A 24,002-nucleotide genomic window follows, 5' to 3' on the forward strand; every position below is an offset into this window, starting at 1 on the left:
TACACATAAATAGACATAATCACAATCTATAAAATGAAGAAGGGGAGATGTTGGCACTGTGTAGCTAGTTGGCACCTTTAAAGGCTGCTGCCAGGATGGTTACACCAGAGGCTGCCCTAAGCATCATTTCCGTTGTTCCTCATCTTTGACAGACTCTTGCCATTTAGGACTCTTGAAGAACAGTCAGTCCTACTGCAGGCAGAATGATGGAAAAGATGACCTTACAAGGTCCCCTCCAGTTCCACCTTTTTTGTAATTCAGCACCCTTGGCTGATTTCTCCAGCTCGTATTATTAATCTTGAAAAGGAAGCTCCATGTGTGCAAAGGGAGATATGTAACAAGAAAATTGGGCTAAATATACATATTTCATAATTCACTGGCATAACTTTAACCTGATGAACTCATCTGGTGATAATGGATGCAAAACCTGTAAGCTCTAGGCATATTCCTGCAAGTTAATACCAGTGCATGATTACTAGAAACTGTTACCATTTCTCTGAATTTTAAGAAAAATACATGCTATTTAAGTAAAGTGGTTTATCACCATAGCAACCATTTCTGGAGTCACACATTCAAATTATAGGCCTGCACAAGGTCCAAGTGACAGAACATTCTGATACAAGTTTTCAGCTAGTTTTGCTTACAATGGCTACCCACTGTCTCTCGCATTCCTGTGGTTTTCTGAAGGAGGAAGGGAGGGAAAGAAAGGAAAAGAAGAGGAGAAATTCACTTCAAAACATATAGCTTTCTTTTATAAGCCTAAAAAGCTGGGCCTAATAGAGAGTTAATGAAAATAAAATATGACCTGCAAATTTGAAAGACACAAGTATCTCTAATTTCTTTTTAATTAAGTATAACTACAGAACGTACAAATCTCAAATGTACAGTTTGATGAGTTTTGACAATGAACAGACCTGTATAACCAATACAGAAATAAAGTTTCTTCAAGCTACATTCCCACCAATTCCCTTCCATCCTATGACCACAAGTGTTCTGATTATTTTCAACATAAATTAGTTTTGACTTTTCTAAAATTTCATATACGTGTGTTTGCTTCTTTTGCTTAACATGCTTTTTATTGCAATTTTTGAGATAATAAGAATTTGTCATTATTTGTAACATGTTTTTGGGATTTACCATGTATTATAGTTCATTCCTTTTACTGCTAACTAGTATTCCATTATATGGATATACCACAGTTTGTTTATTAATTATCCTAATAATGAATATTTGGGTTGTTTCCAGTTTGGGGGATTGCTCTCTATAAAGCTTCTATAAACATATTCTACAAAATCTTTTTTGAAGTTAAATTTGGGATTGCTGGGTAAATGATTTTGTATGCTTAGATTTATGTCACTGCCTACCCATGTTCTAAAAAAAATAGCATTTTACATTCCCACTGTAATGTAAGAAAATTCCAGTTGCTACAATATCTGTCAAACTTTGGACTTGCCAGTCTTTTAAAATGTTGGCTATTGGGCCTCCCCAGTGGCGCAGTGGTTGAGCGCTAGGTAGTGAAGCTGCCCGCAGCCTCTACAGCGCCAGTTCGATCCCTGGCCACTGGGCGAGGGTCCCACATGGGGCGCAGACCTCTCCTGCCACCCGCTGCTCCCCTCAGCAGTGTACTTCATCTGTCTGCCTGATCTGCTCTCCCCTCTGGCTCTGGTGAATTCTCTCACCCTCCCGGGCTTCTGACTGAACCCAGTGCTTGTATAAATAAATCTTAAAAAAAAACAAAAACTTAAAATATTGGCTATTATAGAAATTATGTAGTGATTGTGGCTTTTCCTGTTATCGTTGTATTTTCTGATGACTAATGATTTTACATACGTTTTCATGTTGATCAGCTACTATATATCTTTCTATCTGAAATGTCTTTTCAAGTCTTATGCCTATTTTTCAAACTGCATTGCCTTATTGAGTTGTAGGAATTATCTCTATATTCTGAATACAAGTCCTTTGTCAGATATATTTTTTGCAAATATTTTTTCCTGTCTGTGGCTTGACTAGCCCTTTTCTTAATATGTTTTGGATTAGCAAATGTATTTACTTTTGATGAAGCCCATTGTATCTATTTTTAAAAGTGCTTGCTGTGTTCTAAGTGTAAAGGAGTGAAATTGTGCCTCTCCAAAACATGTCTTTGACAAGAGGTTTATTTCATAGGTAGAAATTGCTTTTGATGTTTATAGCTAAACTCTCTGTAAGGCCTATTCCAGAAAGACCTAATCTCCTTATCTGTTTTCAATGGAGAAGGCACAAGTACCTTTGTTTTCTCTGGAGAACACCTTACTAACTTCTCATTTCCCCCCCAACCTCCCTTGTCCTAGCTAGCTATTTAAGACGGCATATGAAGTCACCTGGGTTAGTTATTCAGTTATCCTGGGTCTCACTCATGCATACAGGAGGTATATATGTTATTATTAAACTTTGTTTTTAATTTTTTTCTTTTAACAATCTGTCTGATGCTTGCTCAATTATTTGCCAGTCTAGAAGAATCCAAAGGAGTATGGGAAGATTTCCTTTGCAATCTGACATAAGAAATCTTTGATTATACTCTCAGGTTGAAAGATATTCTCTAAGTTTTTTTCTGTAGAAGCTTTATAGTTTACCTTTTAAAGTTAGAGTGCTATAGGGGGGAAATAGGATTAACCTAGGTTGTGAGTCCCATGTATAACTTGAGAACATAGGACAAGACTCCAAAACAGATATGCAAAGAGAAATTTAAATAAAGACTTATTTATAAGGTGGGGGGTGGAGGGGGAAAGGGAGAGAGAGAGAGAGAGAGAGAGAGAGAGAGAGAGAGAGAGAGAGAGAGACAGAGATTGAGATTAACTGGCCAGTACATGATTTGACGACATCTGTCCTCCCAGTGCTACTGGTCATCCGAGGGAAGACCAGGATGTAAGCCAAATCCAGAAAAGCAATAACGCAGGCATGCACATGTTCAGTCTTTTAAGTCTAACATGACTGCTCAGCTCCAACTCTAGCTCCCAGCAGAACCACCTTTGCTTCTGGAAGTTAGGGTGGCGGCATGCTGGGTGATCTTGGTGGTGTGGAGATGTAGAGTCCAGAAAGCTCCACCTTCACTACAATTCTTCACTGTACCTCTGACAGGTTTATTAACAATTTTTGTCCACAATTGAAGTTACAAGGTCAAAGTTAATTTTTCCCCATATAGATATCCTATTATTCTAGCACTGCTTAATAAAAAAACTATCTCTGTCCCATTGAATGGCTTTGAAATCTGTGTCAAAAATGAATTCATTTTATAAGTGTGTTTCTATTTCTAGATTCTCAATTTTGTCTCATCAATCTGTTTATTCTTACAATACCCCATTATATTGATTATTGTAGTTATATAATAAGTCTTCAAATCAGATCATATAAGTGCTCCAATTTTGTTCCTTTCAGGTTATTTTGATTGTTTGAGGTCTTATGCATTTCCAGATAAATTTTAGAATCATTTTGCCAATTTCCAACAGAAAAGTAAAAGTCCTAAATTTCAGTTGGGGTTGTTTGAAAGTTGTAATTCAATTTGGTGGACAATTGATATCTTTAAAAAAAAAAAAAGATTTATTTTATGTATGCATTCAAGAACTAGGGCGTAGGCCAAAGGCGGGGGAGGGGGGGAGGTAAGAGGATTCACCAGAGACAGAGTGGAGAGCAGAACAGGTAGATCTATTGAAATACACTGCTGAGGTGAGCAGTGGGCAAGATAGGAGAGTTCTGCTGCACCATGTGGGTTAGCTCCCTGACCAGGGATCGAACTCTTGCTGCAGTAGTTGCCAATAGCTTCATTGTGCTGAAATTTAACCCCTTGTGCCACGAGGGAGGCCCCACAATTTACATCTTAACAATATCAAATCTTTTGTTTCAGGAATCTGGTATAGCTCTCCACATATTTAGTCTTCTTCATTTTTCACTCAGCCATGTTTTGTGGGTTTTAGTGTAAATATTTTACACATATTGTATTAGATTTGTCACTGAGTATTTTATGTTTTATGTTAATTTGAAATGGTATTATAAATTTTATTTTTTAATTCATTGCTAATATATAAAAAATAACAGACTTTTATAGATAGATCTTATATCCTACAATCCGTTTAGTTCACTTTTTATAAATTCCTTCAGATTTTCTACATGTACAATCATGTCATCTGCAAATATAGATTTACTTTCTTTCCAGTCTAATTAATTATATTTATTTTGCTTGCCTTGTTTTATTAGCTGAGACTTCTAGTCCATATTGAAGAAAAGTGGAAAGGACATCCTTGTCTTTCTCCTATCTTCAATGGGAAAGTGTTCAATGTTTCACCATTACAAATGATATTAGGTTTAGAGGGTTTTTCAAATTCCTTAATATGTAAAAGAAGTTCCCATAGCTTCCTAGTCTGCTAAGGGTTTTTCTTATGTTTGAGTGTTGAATTTTATCAAACGCACTTTTCAAAAATACCGAGATAGTTATGTGGCTGTTCCCCTTTCCCTATTAATGCAGAGAATTACATTGGTTGATTCTGGAAGTTAATTAGAGTGCAAACTTACATTTCCAGAATACACCACATACTTGATCATGATTATCTTACATATTTATGGATTCACTTTCTTAATATCAACTTTAAAGATTACAGAAGACAGAGTATACCTGAAGACAGATTAATGGAAAGTATTCAATTTCAAGAACAGAATGCAAAAAATTAATATCAGCTCTTCTGCATACCTGTGCCTCTCTTTTTCCCTTTTCCTAGTAAACCTGTCTTTTTAAAGTATAAAGAAAAGAAAAAAATGAACAGTCTCAGGGATCTACAGAACAATATCAAATTGTAAAGCATGTGAGTAGAGTGTTAGAAAAAAAAATGACAAATTTCCCAAAATTGACAGAAGACACAAATTTATATGTTCAAGAAATTTGGGAAACAGGATAAATATGAATAACATGCATAGCAATGTCACTAACAAACTGCTGAAAAAATAGAGAGAAAAATGACACTCTGTAAACAGAGAAAATATCCTTCAAAAATAAAGACATTTTCAGATAAAAGAAAACTAAGCAGATTAATCATTAGCAGATATGAAATAAAAGAAATCCCATAAAAATTTATCAGGCTCAAGGAAAATGATATCATATAGAAACTTGGATTTTCACAAAAAGAAAAAAAAAAGAAGAGCACTAGAAATCATAACTATTTGAACAAATATAAAAGACTTTTTTCTACTTAATTCCTTGGAAATACATGTGACTATATTAAATTTGTAAGATTGTTTACTAGGGTTGATACTTACATAGTTATGACACAGATGTGAAAATTATAGCATGAAGGCAGGATAAAAAATGAATGGCCCCAAATTCACACATTTGGAATTGAAGCAACAGTTATTATAACCTTACCCAATGAGTTGGTTCTCCATAGGGAACAGGATCTATATAGCAAATCCTAACAACTACAGTCCCTAAGGGGAACTGCACAAAAGTCAGACTTCAGAGATGTAGGGGAATGATTTAAAAGTTTCCACTAATACACCTCCCCTTCAATTATGGGAGTCTTGGTAGGCTGAACCTAAGCCTTATACAGGAGGTTCTAGTGGTGACAGAAATAGGGACAAAAGTCTTGTTGTTTATGTAAGACTATAAATCCAAACAAGTAACTAGCATTACAAATAGCATTAGATCAAAGAACAACAGGTTAAGATCAATATTAACACAATTAATTATTTGTATCTGTATTGTTGGATATTGCTGTGATTGCACTACTATGTTTGGGTGGTCCCCAAACATAGCTGCACCAAGCACCACCACCACCCCGCTCCCAGTTTCCATGGTTCATTAGGAGAACTCATGGACCTCCACATGTAGTTGTACTCATTGTATGATTTAATAAAATAAAAGGATGCAAAGCAAAGAGAAAAGGTACCTCAGGCAAAATCCAAGGGAAACTAAGTTCAATTTCAAAGTATACTCCCAAAAGTCACATAAGATACACTTAGTTACCCCAGCTAAGAGTTGTAACAATACATGAGAAATGTTGCCAATCAGGGAAGCTTTTACAGACTTAGCACCCACAATTTGTATTGACAATTGGTCAAACAGGTAGCCTAGCACTTACCAAAATACCAGATTCCCCAAAGGAAAGCAAGCATTCGATATAAACCTTTTTGTTTACACAAATAGTTAAATTGTAATGAGATATTCTTATTAATTAATGGTAACAATTGTCCCAAAATCTAAGTTGCCTGAACCCAGTCAGGGGCCTTTTCAACCTTGCAAACAGGCCATTTCATACCTGTGCCTCTTGGCACAGGATAGTACAGGCCTGTGATACAAAAAAGTTAACATAACAAGAACTCATACAACTCAATAAAAAGAAAACAAAGAGCAGGCCAAGGATAGTACAATAGTTTCAGCTTGTTATGTTAACTTTTTTGTATAATTACATGAAAACAACTGTAAAACCCTCAGTATCTTGCAACAATAAATGTTATTTTTTTCTCAATTAGCTGTAGGACTTGACGATGCCAGGCTAAACTTGAAGTTTTGTATTGGGTTCAAGTCAATACCTCAACTCTTCATAATTCCAGGAACTATGGCTCTCTGCAGGTATGTTCTCATGACAAGTTGCAGAAATATAAGACAGCAAGTTAAATCTACAACCACTTGAAAGGCCTCTGCTTATATCACATATTTAACAATCAAAGTAAGCTGAGAGCAACATTAGTGAGGCAAGGTAATATCCTTCATCTATTTATTTATAACTGCAAAGCTACATGGTCAAGAATATGACTGTAAAAATTATTTACAGAGAGGCATTAAAGAAGCAGGAAAAATAATCCAATGTACCATGTTCCCTGGTACCTCACCAAACTCAGAGGCAAATGAAGATGCATTTGAAAATGACATTTCTTAGTTTTTTTCATTAATTTATTCCTAAACCTATACACAAAGAAGTCTTCAAGCAGGCAAGAAAAAAATATGCAATTTTAGCAATATTCTGTAATAGTTCTTTAGCAATATTATAATACAAATAATAATAGCTAACATTAATGAGTGCTTACCATTTGTAGAGTGTCACATGTATGATTTCATGTATTCATTGGTAGATGTCATTATTATTCCCATTTTATAGGGGAGAAAACAGAGACCTAAAACTTGCCCAAAGTCATAAAGCTTGTAGGGGGTGAAATCAGAATTTGAATCCACACAGTATGGGTCCACAGCTTGTGCAAACATTATGATTTTTTTTTTAAGATTTATTTATTTGTTTATAGAAGCACTGGGTACAGTCAGAAACGCAGAAGAGAATTCACCAGAGCGGGGAACAGAACAGGCAGACCGATGAAATGCACTGCTGAGGGAAGCAGCGGGTGCTCCAGGAGAGACCATGTGGGACCCTCGCCCAGTGGCTGGGGATTGAACTGGCGCTGCAGAGGCTGCGGGTAGCTTTGCAGCCCAGCGCTCAACCGCTGCGCCACTGGGGAGGCCCCATTATGATATTTTAAATACAGTGCTTGGGCCCATATGCCAGAGTATAATAATTCATTACTGGAGTGCAACAGTGTGCCAAGATTGTGGAAGCACTGACAAATTTGCATATAATTCACATGGTCTCAGAAAGCTAATATTTCATTTCTTAAGAAAAGAAAATGTTATCATCTTCAACTGAAATACAAAGAAAACCTGGCATTTTCCTCATAGAAACAAATCAACATAATTCTAGTTAAACTGTTTCATTTCAATGTTAAATTCAAACATTATATTTGGAAAAACTGCAACATAAATATTTTATTGATCAAAATAGCATTTCAAGATTTCTAAGTCACCTTGCCTTTATAATGTCTAGCCTAAAATACCTGCTATATGTACCATCTCTTGTGATTTTGTAAGACCATATTTTTGGTCAAGAAAATAATCACAAAAATCTTCAACTTTCACTAAGCATATTCAAGACTGTGTTCAAAATATAATTTAAGTTTGGAATGGGCCAAGCAGGTATCTCAGGTGGGTGAGGAGAGCCTCAGGCTCCTTGTAGGCCCCAAAAGCAGCAGAGCAGAAATGGCAAACAACCCTACTGCTGCAGGTCCTGGAAGATCCTCTATGAACCCCACAACAGGACCTGAAAATCTTTTGTACTCCTATATGCAAATCATGAACTAGAAGAGAAAGAAATTAAGAAAACAATCCCATTTACAGTAGCATCAAAAAGTTAAGTACCTTGGAGTAAACCTAACAAAAGAGGTTATTCATTAAATTAGAAGAATTAACATTGTTAAAATGTCCATCTCACTCAAAATAATATATAGATTCAATGCAATCCCGATCAAAGTTTTGCTGAAATTCTTCAAGGAAATAGAGTAAACATCACTGAACTTTATATGGAACCATAAAAGACCATGCATAGTCAATGCAATCTTGACAAAAAAAGAGGAATTAAGGTATTATGTGCCCTAACTACAAACTATACTACAAAATTACAGTAATCAGAACAGTATGGCACTAGAATAAAAACAGACACACAGACCAACAGGATAGAATTGAGAGCCCAGAAATAAATCCTCACTAATATCAATAGTTTGTTTACAACAAAGGAGCCAAGAGCACACAATGAAGAAAGAAAAGTCTCCAACAAATGGTACTGGGAAAAGTGGAGCCACAAATAGAAAAAAAAAATGAAACTAGATCATTCTCTCACACCAAACACAAAAATCAATTCAAAATAGATTAAAGACTTGAATGTAAGACTAGATACCACAAAATACAAAGAGGAAATGTAGCAAAACACTCCATGACATTGGCTTCAGTGTCATCTTTGGGGACTCAAATCCAATGGTAACAAAAACAAAAGGAAAAATAAACAAATGGCACTACATTGAAGTAAAAAGCTTCTGTACAACAAAAGAAACTATCATTAAAACAAAAAGACATCCTACTGAGTGGAAGAAAGCATTTGCACATCATACATCCAACAAGGAGTTAATATCCAAGATCTACAAAGAACTCATACAACTCAATAAAAAGAAAACAAAGAAACCAATATTAACAAAATGGGCAGGGCCTCCCCAGTGGTGCAGTGGTTGAGCGCTGGGTTGCAAAGCTGCCTGTAGCCTCTGTAGCACCGGTTCGATCGCCAGCTGCCAAGCGAGGGTCCCACATGGCGCGCAGACCTCTCCTGCCGCGCCCACTGCTCCCCTCAGCAGTGTACTTTGTCAGTCTGCCTGTTCTGCTCTCCGCTCTGGCTCTGGTGAATTCTCTCACCCTCCTGCGCTTCTGACTATACCCAGTGCTTGCATAAATAAATAAACAAATCTTAAAAAAAAAAAAAAAAAGACTACAAGCCCTTATTTAAAAAAAAAAAATGGGCAGAGGAGTTAAATAGGCATTTCTCCAAAGAGGACATAAAGATGGCCAACAGGCATATGAAAAAATGTTCAGCATCAAACATCATCAGGGAAATGCAAGTCAAAACCATGATGAGATAACACCTCACTCCCATGAGAACTGCCCTATCAAAAAACCCAGAAGCAATAAATGCAGGTGAGGGTATGGTGCAAGGGAACTTTGGTGTGCTGTTGGTAGCAATGTAGATTGGTCCAGCCACTATGGAAAATTGTATGGAGATTTCTCAAACTACTAAAAACAGATATTACCATATGACCCAGCAACTAAGGAGTTTCTCTGTTATGGAGCAAGAATTCCGCAATGCAAATATATTTATATAACATCCAAAGTTTCTAGTTCCTCCCTCCAAATTTATGTGGAGGTGCATTCTAATTACAGATATTCATTTCTCTTCAATTGTTTTCTGAGTTATATAAATAATGAAAGTATTGTATTACTATCAGAAATCATGGAGGTCCTAATGTTAGAAGGTGTGCTATTGCAACAAGCACCAGCCTGCTCAGTGTCTCATTTGAAGATGAGTATATGCTATTGATGGAGTCTTGAGTCTATTTGATAGAATAAATTAAGAACCCATTTTAGGGACTTAAGAGAATTACTAAAACAAAACATTATCTAGATGTGCTCAGCCTATAAAACTCAAGATATACATGAGTGAACATTACTATCCTCAAATAACACAATTTACTTAAAATAGGCTAAAAGTTGGAAATGAAAAGAAAAAAAAAAGAACATTGCAAATACCAACTAATTAAAAACAAGTTTGAAAAAGTGTGGTGTGATACCTCAGTCCACGCGTGAACGATGAAACATATACTGTACTTTCACACGAACTTCAGAGCATTTGGTATTAAGGGACAGTTATTCAGGGAAAGAGGAAAGTGCTTAGTTCAAGTGTCTTTAGTGTTGTTTTTATTGGATTCTCATTTTTTCTCCTAGTTTTCCAAGAGCTTGTCACTTATCTAAAAAGGGTGATTATCCCAGCATTTGAAAATACAATATCAGGAGCTCTAAGTAGATTTATGAGATTCTCCAAAAGAGTACAATGATACAGTGGAAAGTAGGACTGCTGGGAGATTTCCATTTAAATTAAAGTCAAACCTCAAATATTTTAATGGAGAAAGAATCATACACATTTCCTTAACTTAGTAGATATAAATTATTTATATTATCACATCAATTTGTCCATATAGTCTAATTTTAACAAACAAAATTTCTCCCATGGGAAATATTTCAATGTTCATAGAGTAATTTCAATAAAATTAAAATTTCACGCTTAAGAACATTAATTATGATAAAAATCCTGTGTGGATTCAAGAGTAAATGGCCAACCCTATTTTCAGTTATTACTTTAGAACTTTATACTCCACTATTTTCTGTTAATGAAAATTTGAAAGAAAAAAATTAACATAAACTCAACTTCAATACAATTAACAAAGTAATATATGTTTTTAAACTTTCATGAAAAAATATTTTAAATGTATGAGAAATCATTTACTTAAGGGTTTTAAAGCCTTTTTTTAGAAAAATTCCCAAACAAGATGAGGTATTCCTTCCATTATGTCATAGCTAAAACCTAAGCATGGGAAAGTTTCTTAGAGAACATACAGTGACAATTCCTACCCATTGGCGGAGTTTCTGCTATAGCATGTATAATGAGTAGCTTTCCACAGTCTACCTGAACACTTCTGGGATTGGGAGGTGGCATTTACTACCCACAGTCGAGCCTAATCTACAGCAGGGGAGTGCTCATTGTGATAAAGTTCCTCCTACTGATGAGCAGAAATCTATATTTTTATTATCTCAACCCAGTGGATACAGTTCTGGCACCTATAAACACCTCAAATTCCAATTCTTCTTTGCCCTAATTGGAAGTAGCAAATCCCATCATTGTGACTACAGGGGAGGGAGAGAAGTGTGACAGAGCAATGGACAAGGAGATGGAAGACCAAAACATTTGGTTCACATGGTCGTTTCATGTGAGTCAGTGACAAACATAATTCAAGACTAGAAAAGAAAATGTGCATGCATGCATGTATATGTATTTTTAATACATAAGTACATGTATGTGTGCAAAATGTATGTATATGTGTGTGTACTTATGCATGTATGGTATATGAATGTGCATTGTGTGTGCATATTGATGTGTGTGTATAAAATGGCAGGATTAACTTTCTCTGTCTTTATCTCTAAGCCTCAAAAGTTGCAAAAAGTAGCAACACATCACAAAGGGAAGTACGGGCAGCCCAGATACTCAATTAAAGAACTAAAATATGTTCATTAGATTTTAAGGCAAGAAAGAGAGCAAACACATAGGAAACTAGAACCAAAAGAATAAAAGGGTTTGAGTAAATTCTCAGGATAGTTGGTTAACAGAATACAATCTAGAATTAATCAAAATGTTGCTAAATTTTATTCACCAAAAAGAATAAAACTATATACATATCTAATAAGGCAAAATGATAAGCCTATATAGTTTGTTATAAAATTAGAAACAAATAACTGGATAATATAATTAGTCTTTTTCTAATAAATTCATAAGCCCTTTCCAAACTGTATAGCCTGGTAAACTACAAAAATTATTAATTTTGACCCATGGACCAAACCTGGTACAAAACTTACTTTTGTAAATAAATGAAAGGCCATGCTCATTCATTTGTTGTCTATGGTTATTTTCACACTTTGGCATCAGAGTTGTGAAGTTGTGACAGAGAGTATTTAGGCCCACAAAGTCTAAAACATTTACTAAGTGTTCCTTAGTAAATTTCAGAAAAATTTGTAGATCCCTGTACTATATAATTACAACTCTTAAACGTGGAAGTGACATTGTTAAATTGTGAATTCTGAGAAAGACTTTACTTGCTTTATCATGCAGGTTCTTTGCAAACAGACCACAAAAAGGAGAACTGCAAAAAAAAAAAAAAAAAAAAAAAGTCCCAAAAGCTTTGAGGGTATTTTATATTTTAGAGAAATAATCAACTCTTCCTTCTGTTGGTTTTACTTGTTATTCCTACCTGTTTTTCCTCCCCTTCCTCTGAAGTAGCGCTGAATGGGACCTCTTTGCTGAGTTGGTAACCTTTCAAGTTTTCTTGAATGGACCAGCTGCAGCTCTTTTGATCTGTTGTACATTCCTCGTCACTTTCTGGGTTATTTTTCCATTCTTTCATCATTTCTAACACATTAGTTCTTGCTGAAGAAAGTGTTTTCCCCTATTATTAACAACAAAAATTGAAAATATATCTTTTAGTAATATATTCCTCTAAGTTCAGTAAGTCACATGACAAATTATATCCTGTTAAATAAATAGCAAAACTTCTGAAGCTGTGGGGCATATTCCTGGTGCTGATATGATTCACACTTCTTGACTAATATCATTTACAACAAGTCAAAGTTTAGGGGGAAGTATCAAGGTTTGAAAGAATAATTTGGTATGCTTGTGAAAAGAAACTTGATATAGCATTTCCCTGGAATCCAAAGACCCCCCCTTTATAGAGTTATACTTAGAAAACTAGTAGGGAAGCTGAAGAATGAAAGAAGTTGCCCCAAATGGGTACAACATTAAAGGCAAGCCTATATAACATTAAAATATCTAGTTTTAAAAAATCTAAATTTAGTTGATTGTTAAGTGCTGTGCCCCAGAATACACATGTTTGATTTGATGGCCCTTAGTTGACTAGAAGATTTAGATATAATGTGGCCATTCAATTATAATGGATTCAATATAGTCTGTTGTTAAATTCAGATATACTAGAAATTACAAAAATCGACCATTTTATATTAGCTATATTTTCTCAAAAATAATGTTCCATTTAATATGCCAACAAATAACTACATGAACGCAGCCTCAAATGGCTCCTTTTAGACTGCATATAACTTAAATATTTCATTCCAATTCAGACAGCAGAGTTTGGCTGAGAAATAAGAATCACATTTAGATTAAAATGGCAGTTCAGATATAGGTACAGATATGGAGAGAATTTAAATTAATTTGGTGTGTGGGTGAAGTATTAAGCATCAGTGACAGAATACTATGCACGGTACTTTAAGAGCAACCACTTAAATTCGCTGCTGAGAATTTATAGTTTAATATATTCATGGTTAAAGACACAAACACGCAAGTATGAAGTGGTAATAACTAAATGAAGATCATCGTGCTATTATTTGTCTTTATTTCTCCTATTTCATTCTATATCAGAGAAGATCTTATATTCTAGTCCAGCAAGATGGTGGCAGTGAAGACCTCCAGCTTGCCTCCTCTACAGTGCACAACAAAACTGTTGCAAAACAAATTGAAAAACCCCCAAGGGAAAAATTGATTATAAGTATATACAAAAGGAGCATCAGCCCCACTGAAAGGAGTAGGAAGTGAACTTTCTTTAAAGTATTATCAACCCATAAGGGAAAGAGGGACTGTGGTGCAGAGCTTCCTAGAGCTGTTAACTTGTACACATGCCAATACCTGGGCTCCTAAACCCCAGAACTGCACCTGATGGGGGATGCACAGGCTGTGACATTCAAAACACTGCCACCCCTACACCAGACTGAGATATCTAAAGCACCTGTCACCCCACAAACACTTTACAAGAGGAATTTCAAATTCCTGAGTCTGCTAGAGATGATTGTTTGATGCCTATTGCCCTAGTCGTCTCTTACACCTACCACTCCTCGCCAATACCAGTCCCCCAAGTACTCCAATAAGCACAAAAACAACTGTTGAAAAAGTATCCTTACTAAAACCCATACAAAATAAAAAAACGAGGAGACACAAGAACACAATAAAAATACCAGAACAACAACAACAAAACCCTGAAAGGAGCCCAACTCAGTGGAGTTGCAGAACTTGACAGAAGAGGAAAGCAGGGTAACAGTCTGGCTATACTAACGGAATTTCAAAAAACAACAAAGGACATAAAACAAGCTAGAAGGGATCATGCTCAGGGAAATAAATCAGAAAGAAAAAGAAAAATACCGGATGGTCTCACTCATAGCAGAAATTTAGAAAACCTAAATAAGAGACCAGGAAAAAGACTAATCAATACAAAGTAAAAATCAAAATCAACAAGCAACTACAAACCAGAGACACACTGGAGGGGGTGGGGGGTGAGGGAGAGGGGAAAGGAAGGACTAGAGTCAAAATAAGGGGGGGGTGCAATTGTATGGGGAATATAACCAAAATGAAAATGCATACATTGTGCAAAGATGAAAAAAGATGTAAGAATTATATAACATAAAATATTTAATTAAAAAAACAAAATAAAAATAATGAAAATATGAGGAAGCTACATTCAGAAAAAAATGATGCCCACAAAAAAACTTGATGTTAAAGAATTTCCTGAGGTAATTCACAATAAAATGTTATGTTATTATAACATACCACAATTAATCATGCTCCAGCCAAAGTATATTTGGATCAATTCAGAGTTTCTTTTTCTTTACAGTTAAATAATCATCATTGGATACACAGTAAGTCCTTGCCTAGCATGGATAGGTCCTTAGAAACTGTGACTTTAAGGAAAGTCTGCATAATGAAACCAGGCCCCTGAATTGTTTCCTTTTCATTCAACATCATCAGCGGGGATTCTTTTTCTTCCCCTTAAAAAGGTTATACAAGATAAGACTGAATGAAATGGCATTATTCAAAGATCTGCTGTATATACCACATTTTCTTTGTTCAGTCATCTGTTGATGGACACTTAGGTTGTTTCCATACCTTAGCTATTGTAAACAATGCTGCAATGAACATAGGGTCACATACATCTATTTGAGTTATCTTTATCCTTTCTTTGGTGTTTCTTGGGTTTACTCTTCTTTGGATAAATACCTAGAAGTGGGATTCCTGGATAATATGATAACCCTATTTTTAATTTTTTGAGACACCACCATACTGTTTTCCACAGTGGCTGCACCTATTTATCTTGTAGGCAGCACATAGATGGATCGTGTTTTAATCCACTCAACTTACTATAGCTTTTGATTGTGGAATATGGTCTATTTACATTAAAATTTATTGATCGGTATGTATTTATTGCCATTCTGTTCATTGATTTCTGGCTGTTTTGTAGTTCTTCTGTTTCTTCTCTTAATTCTCTTTCTTGGTAATTTGATGATTTTCTATAATGGTGTGCTTAGATTCCTTCCCCCTATCTTTTGTGTTTTTACCATAAGCTTTTGCTTTATGGTTACCATGAGTCTCATATAAAAACTTATATTTATAACAGCCTATTTTAAGTAGATAACAACTTTGAACACATTCTAAAGCTTTATATTTTCACTCTCCCCCCACATTTTGTTTTTAATGTCATAATTTACATCTTTTTGTCTTATATATCCTTTAAAATCAATGTAGTTATAGTTATTTTAATTACTTTTTGAAAGTCTTCATTATATCTTTACAAATGATTACTCCAGCACCTTTATGATACTGGATTATTGTGAATTTTACTACACATTACCTTTTTTAGGGAAAGTTATACTTTCATGTTTTCCTGTTACTAATGAGTGCCTTTTGCTTCAGCTTAAGGGAGTCATTTTAACATTTCTGGTAAAGCTGATCTTGTGGTGATGGACGTCTTAGCTTTTGTTTGTCCCAACTCTTAATGATTCCTTCAATTCTGGATGATAAGTTTGCTGGGAATTTTTTATCAGAAATATTTTTTTTGCCACACATTAAATATATTGTGCCACTTTCCTTTCTTCAGGCCTACAAAATTCCTGCTGAAAAACCTGCTAATAGTATCCATAGGGGTCCCCATAAATATAATTGTTTTTCTCGTTTTTAAGATTCTCTTTCAACCTTTAATTTTTGACATTTTTATTTAATTATAATGTATCTTGGTCTGGGCTTTTTTGGTTTCCTCTAATTTAGAACTCTCTGAGTTTCCTAGATCTGTATGTCTTAATTCCTAGCTTAGGGAAGTTTTTGGCCATTATTTCTTCAGTTAAACTTTCTGCTCCCTTTCTTGCTCTTCTCCTTCTGAGACCCTATAATGCAAATGATGTTGTGCTTGATGGTCATATGTCCTTTAAACTAAATTGACTTTTTTCCTTTTTTTGTTTCTTTTTGCGCTGTGATTGGGTGAATTCTATTGTCCTGTCGTCAGGTGCACTTATCCTTTTTTGAACTATCAGCAAATCAGTTATCTCCATTTCATTAAGGACTTTTTTTTCTTAGGTTATGCCTTGTCCTTTCATGGAACATGTTCCTCTGAATTTTCATTTTCCATGACTCTCTGCGTCACTTTCTATGCATAAAAGGGCTACTTCTCTCAGTCTTGAGAAAGTAGTATTGTGTAGAAGATGAACCTTATTGGTCAACCCTGGTTTAGATCCTGGTTATCTCTCAAATCTTTGTGATTATTTATTTTATTTTTAGTAGCTCCCAATAATTGAGGTTTGCCAAGAATTGTCAGTGTCTCAAAGAAGAAAATCTCACTCAGCACCTAGTTTTAGGATGATTAGAAACCAGACCCTCAAGTAGCAGTTTAAAAACTATGCAAATATGGTATTGGAACAAGAACAGACATACAGACCAATGGAATTGAATAGAAAATCCAGAAATCAACCCACAGATTTATGGTCAACTAATCTTTGACAAAGGAGCAAAGACTATGCATTGGAGCAAAGAAAGTTTGTTCAATAAATGGTGCTGGGAAAACTGGGTCGCTACATGCAAAAGAATGAAGCTTGACCACTACCTCACACCATACACAAAAATCAACTCAAAATGGATTAAAGAACTAGACATAAGACCTGAAACCATAAAATATATAGAAGGAAATATAGGTGAAACACTACGTGATTTGCACATCAAAGACATCTTTACAGACACATCACCCAAAGCAGTGATAGTGAAGGCAAAGATAAAAGCTGGGACTACATCAAATTAAAGAGCTTCTGCACAGCAAAAGAGACAATAACAAAAACAAAGAGAAACCCCACTAACTGGGAGAACATTTTTGCACCCAACATTAATGATAAAGGACTGATCACAAAATCTGCAAAGAGCTGATGAGACTCAACAACAACAAAGAAAATAATCCAGTCAAAAAATGGGCAGAAGAGCTAAAAAGAAACTTCTCTGAAGAGGAAATGCAAATGGCCAACAGGCATATGAAAAAATGTTCAACATCACTTGTCATCAGGGAAATGCAAATCAAAACTACCATGAGATACCATCTTACACCAGTGAGAATGGCACATATTAAAAAAACTAGCAACAACAAATGTTGGCGAGGGTGTGGAGAAAAAGGAACTCTTCTGCACTGTTGGTGGGAGTGCAAACTGGTCCAACCACTCTGGAGAGCTGTGTGGAGATTTCTGGACCTACTAAACATAGAGCTTCCATATGATCCAGCAATTCCACTCCTAGGTATTTACCCAAAGAACACAGAAACATCAATTCCAAAGAACACCTGCACCCCTATGTTTATAGCAGCACTGTTTACAATAGCTAAGCTTTGGAAACAACCCAAATGCCCAAAAATAGATGACTGGATCAAGAAGATGTGGTACATATATACCATGGAATATTACTCAGCATTCAAAAAAGATAAACACATGCAATTTGCAGCAACATGGATGGCGCTGGAAGGGATCATGCTCAGCGAAATAAGCCAAAAAGAAAAAGAAAAATACCGTATGGTCTCACTCATAGCAGGAATCTAGAAAACTTAAATAAGGGACCAGGAAAATGAATAACTATAAGAAAGTGAAAATCAAAATCAACAAAAAACTATGAACCAGAGACACTTTTAGGGGGCGGGGGCGGGAGGGAGGGATTGGGGTCAGAATGGGGGGGCTGCAATTGTATGGGGAATATAAAAATAAAATTTATTATTTAAAAAAAAATAAAAACTATGCAAATATATATATATATATATATATAGTCCCGTGGGACTACAAGTATAAGTTCTATGGACACCAGAGACTGGTGACCTAAAAGTGTCCCATGGATAGCAGTCACAGAGAAATCAGGGTATATAAAATTCTAAGTTTAAAGTCCCTTTCCCTTTAATATTTTCAGGATATTACTTTGTTTATTCTTTCATCCAATTTTGTTGCTGAAAAATAAGATGTCAATGTGATTCATTTTTTTTTTAAATCTGACTTGTTCTTTTTTTCTGGGAGCATTTAAAACTTTGTTTTTAATGTTCTTAAATTTCATCATATTTGTCAGCTTTTTTCTTTTTACATTTTCTCTCATACTTGGCAGCCTATCATCTGTTTTATTTTTTTTTAAGATTTATTTATTTATTTATTATACAAGAACCGGGGTATAGGCCAGATTCACGGGAGGGTGAGAGGATTCACCAGAGACAGAGTGGGGAACGGAACAGGCAGACTGACGAAATACACTGCTGAGGGGTGCAGCGGGTGATACAGGAGAGGTCTGCCGCACCATGTGGGATCCTCGCCAGCTGGCCGGGATCGAACCAACGCTGCAGAGGCTGCGGACAGCTTCACAGCACTGTGCTCAACCACCTGTGCCACTAGGGGAGGCCCCTATCATCCATTTTAAAGTCAAGTTTTTCTTCTTCTTTAATTCTGATAAATGTATCTCCATTATTTCTTAAACGATTTCCTCTTCTCTCTTTTTAAAAGCAAAATATCTGAAACTCCTTTACACAGATTTGGTACTTTTATTTTCAACTCCATATATCTTAACTTTTTATTTTCAATTTTTTAATCTCCTGTTTCCTTTTGTAAAGTTCTCCAATTTGATTATCTAGTTCTTTGTCTTCTGCTGCATCTATTTTACTATTTATCCTAAATAATTGTATCCTGTAATTCAGCTATTACAGCTAAATGGTTCTACATGATTCTGTTTTATCACTTCATCTTATTGCTTCATATTATTGACATCTTCCCTTTATTTTTTTAGTATGCTCACTCTCTTTACCTTTAAATTCTTTGAGTGCCTATTCTAAACTCTCTTCTTCTACAATGGTGTTTGAAACTTGGCTTGTGATCTCAGTTCCTCCTCGAGAGGACAGGGCATGATTCTAAAGCTAGATCTAGGCCTCTGCCCCAGGATCTCAAGGAAGAATATGGTGAAAAAATAAAGGGACCAAAAGCCTGCCTCGACCAACCAACTCCTCAGTTTTAGGTTTTATCCGTATCAGTCTCCTCCAAGGAGAAACAACCTTTGGCAGAGATACTCCTGAAATTATAACCCACCTGTCCTAGGGTTTGGAAGCCAATAGGTAGGAAGTCAATGCCCAAAAATGGTGCATTTCCTTAGCTTCTCACTCAAATAGAGCTTCAGTGCTACTGTGAACATTATTTCAGAGTCCTGTGAGGGGACAGGCACCAGTGTGCCAGGGCAAAGGAAGAGAGGCAAAAGGGGATCTTGGGTTGACTTCCTGCCCTAGCTGCAGCCTAGCCCATCATACATACAAGCTCAAATATACCATTATCTTCCCAAGAGTTTCTCACACAATTCTCTGAATTGTGTATCATGAGGTTTCTCTTTAAGTTAATCCAGGTTTAATCCTCAGAAAAGATGTAGTAGTCTCTGCTAATTTAATATCGCCTCCAGCTGATCTTACACAAAATGTTTTTTTTTTATATTCCCCATACAATTGCAACCCCCTTATTTTGACCCCAATCCCTCCCCTCCCCGCCCCCCACCCTCCAAAGAATGTCTCTGGTTCATAGTTGTTTGTTGATTTTGATTTTTACTTTCTTATAGCTATTCTTTTTCCTGGTCCCTTATTTATGTTTTCTAGATTCTTGCTATGCATGCCAACAGACATATGAAAAAATGTTCAACATCACTTGTAATCAGTGAAATGCAAATCAAAACTACCATGAGATACCATCTTACACCAGTGAGAATGGCACATATTAAAAAAAAACTAGCAACAACAAATGTTGGTGAGGTTGTGGAGAAAATAGAACTCTCCTGCACAAAATGGTTTTTGAAATGTAACTCAGATTTAAGAACTGAGTGACTCAACTGCCTGTCAAAATGCCTTCAATTCCTACCTACTTATTTACATGAAGTTCTTGTTACCTATATGTATAACAATTAAACAAAGCATATATGGCCAGCATATATCCAATACAATTAATATTGAATACAGTCTCATTTTAATAATAAGAAGCACTATTTGGAGAGAAATAAGGCCCTAGCCAGTTACTAAAAGGAAGCATTCATAATATAATTTTACTTTTTTACTTACTTTACTTTTTATATGTAATTATGAAAAAATTTAATTATGTTTACTTAGTTATTTGTGTACTAACAAAAATAATGATAGATTATTCTTGAAAATTTTTTAAACATTTAGAGCCTTAGAAACACAGGAAAGAGAAACAAAAGTTAAAATGTGAATTTGAACTTCTTTTGAAAAATGAGACAAATGATAGGGTGATTAATAAGCTTTGAGTAAAAATATATATTAGAATAAAATTCTGTGAAAGAAGTGGAATAGAAATGCAAAATTTGGGCCTTCCCTGGTGGTGCAGGCAGTTGAGCGCTGCGCTGTGAAGCTGTCTGCCGGCTTTGATCCCGGCGGGCCAGGCAAGGGTCCCACATGGGGTGGCAGACCTCTCCTGTCGCACCCGCTGCTCCCCTCAGCTGTGTATTTCATAAGTCTGCCTGTTCTGTTCCCTGCTCTGTTCCTGGTGAATCCTCTCACCCTCCTGCGCATTGGCCTGTACCCTGGTTCTTGTATAAATAAATAAATAAATCTTTTAAAAAAAAAAAAGAACAATGATGTATAAATAAAAAAAAAAGACATTGTAAAACAAGTTAAGTATATAGTCCTCTCCATTAGTCAAGGTCTAGAGAAAAATATCTTTTTTTAAAAGATTTATTTATTATTTATACAAGAACCAGGGCACAGGCAAGATGTGCGGGAGGGTGAGAGGATTCACCAGAGACAAAGTGGGGAACAGAACAGGCAGACTGATGAAATACACTGCTTAGGGGAGCAGCGGGCGAGACAGGAGAGGTCTGCCACGCCATGTGGGACCCTCGTGGGCCAGCTGGGATCGAACCGGCACTGCAGAGGCTACAGATAGCTTCATAGCACTGCACTCAACTGCCTGCACCACCAGCGGAGGCCCGAGAAAAATATCTCTTAATGGAGAAAAATATCTCCATTAATCAAGGCCTAGAGAAAAAAAATCTCTTAATTTCTACTACATGTCTTCTAGGTTCTAGAAAAACAGAAATACTAATTATTCTCTGAATATACTTGACATTTTTTCTGTCTCTATGCTTTTGTGAAGGTCTAACTAGAATCCTCCTTCTTCGTACCCTGACTCCAGCATTAATTTCTACTTTTATCCATTCTTTTAGAACCAGATCACATATTACTTCTACTTTAATTAGTTTTTGCAATCCTCTAAAGGGAATAAAACCTCTTTTCTTGAAAGCCAAATAGCACAATCACTATATTATTTGTGCGCACGCGCTCTTCTCTCCCCCTCTCTCTCCATCCAAATGCATACATGCACGCTATATGCACAGTCTCTGCCTGAATTTTTGTTTTAAATCCTCTACTAGGCTGTGAGAAAGCTCTGTAGAGGGACTTTGCTAGAATCACCCTCCTGTTCTTCACAGCACATAGTAATTATTCAGTAAATATTTGTAGAACTATTATATATTAATCATTGAATATTAAGTAAATCCCCAACTGACCTGGTTTATGAACTTCTTAACATAATTTTTATGAAAACCTTTTAAACAGGGACTTAATAGGATGTTCATAAGCATAAGATAATTCAGAATTTGAGAATAACTAAATTTAGTAAACTAAAGGTAAAAGTATTAACATATTTAGGATGAAAATATTAAAGAAGAGAAAAAATCAACAATTAGGCATCAGAAAATTTCCATATCTGATGAAGAGTATATGTTAAAGGCTAGAAGGCAAAAGTTAATGACCAAAACTCAAATAACAATTTGTAAATTAATGAATGAAAACAAGAGCCTTGATCATATATTAGGAAAGACTCCTAAAATTAGACCCTCTACCTTGATTATTTTGCCTTTGGAAAGAAATTTGTGATCTATTACTCAAAAGGGATCATATTTCATTCATCTCTGTACTCCTATAGTAACTGATAGATTAAACACAGAAGATACTCATTAATATCAATATAGACTTCTAAATGACTATTGTTTCACTTAAAATAAAGCACCTTGCAAAACTGATGTGCTATATCAACATTTGCCCTTCATTACAAAAAGTATAAAATTACTCTCTACTACCGAAGGCAGAAGTTAAAATTCTTTAGCATGGGGGTTCAAGTGCCCTCATAATTTTCTTTCCCTTTCTAAAATTCTCATTCCCCACTTCATTTTTCAAGCATCTTATATACTAGTTAAATTTAACACAGAACTGAGAAATCCAGAGTGGAAAGGGTGGGGGAGGGGTGAGAGCAAGGTGGGGAGAGAGCACAATGGACTAAGGTGGGGGATCATGGGTGCTTTGGTGGTGGGTGCATTATTGCAACCTGAAGTAGCCAACGCCTGAAGGAGGGAGTCCTATACTCCCAAAATACTAACAATGATATAAAACAACATTACCTCAATTTAAAAAATAATAATAATAAAAGAACTGAACTTTCTGATTTCACACTTTCATACTTGCTTAGCTCTGGGCCTCTGGTCATTTTGCAATTTCTTAAGTGATTTCAGAAATATTTTAAAATATTTTTACATTTACATGGTATGTTTCCTTTACTAGATTCTAACTTCCTATATGTCCTTAATTATATTAGCACAGAACCTGACATATGGCAGACACCAAAATAATAATAGTAGTAGCAATAATAGTGTACAAATGATACTGATAGAGTTCAAAACTAGTATTTCACAAGCCATGGGGAAAAAAAAGTTTCCTTAATTTATAGAAGTGGTTCTTAAATATGTAGGCATAAAAATAAATGGAAAACTTGTTAATATAGAAATTCTTGGTGTTAGTTGTCACTAGGGGACTTGATACCAAGAGCAGTTGAACAAACTCCTGAACCACTGTTGACACTAAAGAGGACAAAAGGGAAGAAACAGATACGAGGGGGTAACAGGCACACGCATGGCAATGGGATTCATCATCAAACCGCTGCTTTGCAGTAAAGTCATTTCTTGGCTGTTTTTCCTTAGATTTAATCTTTGCCTTCTGAAATATGGATTATAAAATATGTTTAAGTTCCATTCACTTAAATGTCCATAGAGAAACAATTATTATTTTTCTCAGAATGCTTCTCAGATCTGTACCATGTCTCAAAATGCACAATACATAGGCTAAACTATAGAAACTTTTTATCCAATAAAGCTCTTTGAAAGAAAATGTTACTATGTGTTCGGTATTGCAAAAGATAAGCTCTAGTTATAAAGCAGCACAGTACTGAAAGAACTAAAATGTTCTATTTAGATTATTTCAAACAGAGGATATGAATTATAGAAAGTAAGACTTCAAATGGTTAAGAAGAAAAGAATTTTGCCTTTTAGAAGTTTATAAAATGTCAGTATTCTAAACTTTATACAGTGAACTTCTTAGGATAGTCTGATATAGTACACACTATCTGTCACTTCTCTATCAATTTGGCAAGACTACATAGAGACAAATGTTAAAGAGACTCAAAATGGAGACTTCTGGAA

At 35.5% G+C, this 24,002-nt stretch overlaps 1 protein-coding gene across 4 annotated transcripts in view; it reads right to left on the reverse strand.

Annotated features, from left to right (window-relative positions):
* The window catches only part of STK33 (serine/threonine kinase 33), a 152,839-nt gene that overhangs the window by 5,304 nt on the left and 123,533 nt on the right, over positions 1-24,002 (reverse strand). For all 4 annotated transcript variants that reach the window (XM_037522619.2, XM_054699365.1, XM_037522617.2 and 1 more), the window contains one exon: positions 12,403-12,597. In XM_037522619.2, coding sequence (XP_037378516.1) covers positions 12,403-12,597 — 195 coding nt within the window. The remainder of the gene's footprint in view (positions 1-12,402; positions 12,598-24,002) is intronic.

The sequence above is a fragment of the Talpa occidentalis genome, unplaced genomic scaffold (genome assembly GCF_014898055.3).
Source record: "Talpa occidentalis isolate TD23 unplaced genomic scaffold, MPIMG_talOcc4v2.1 talOcc4.3, whole genome shotgun sequence".
Classification (NCBI taxonomy): Eukaryota; Metazoa; Chordata; class Mammalia; order Eulipotyphla; family Talpidae; genus Talpa; species Talpa occidentalis.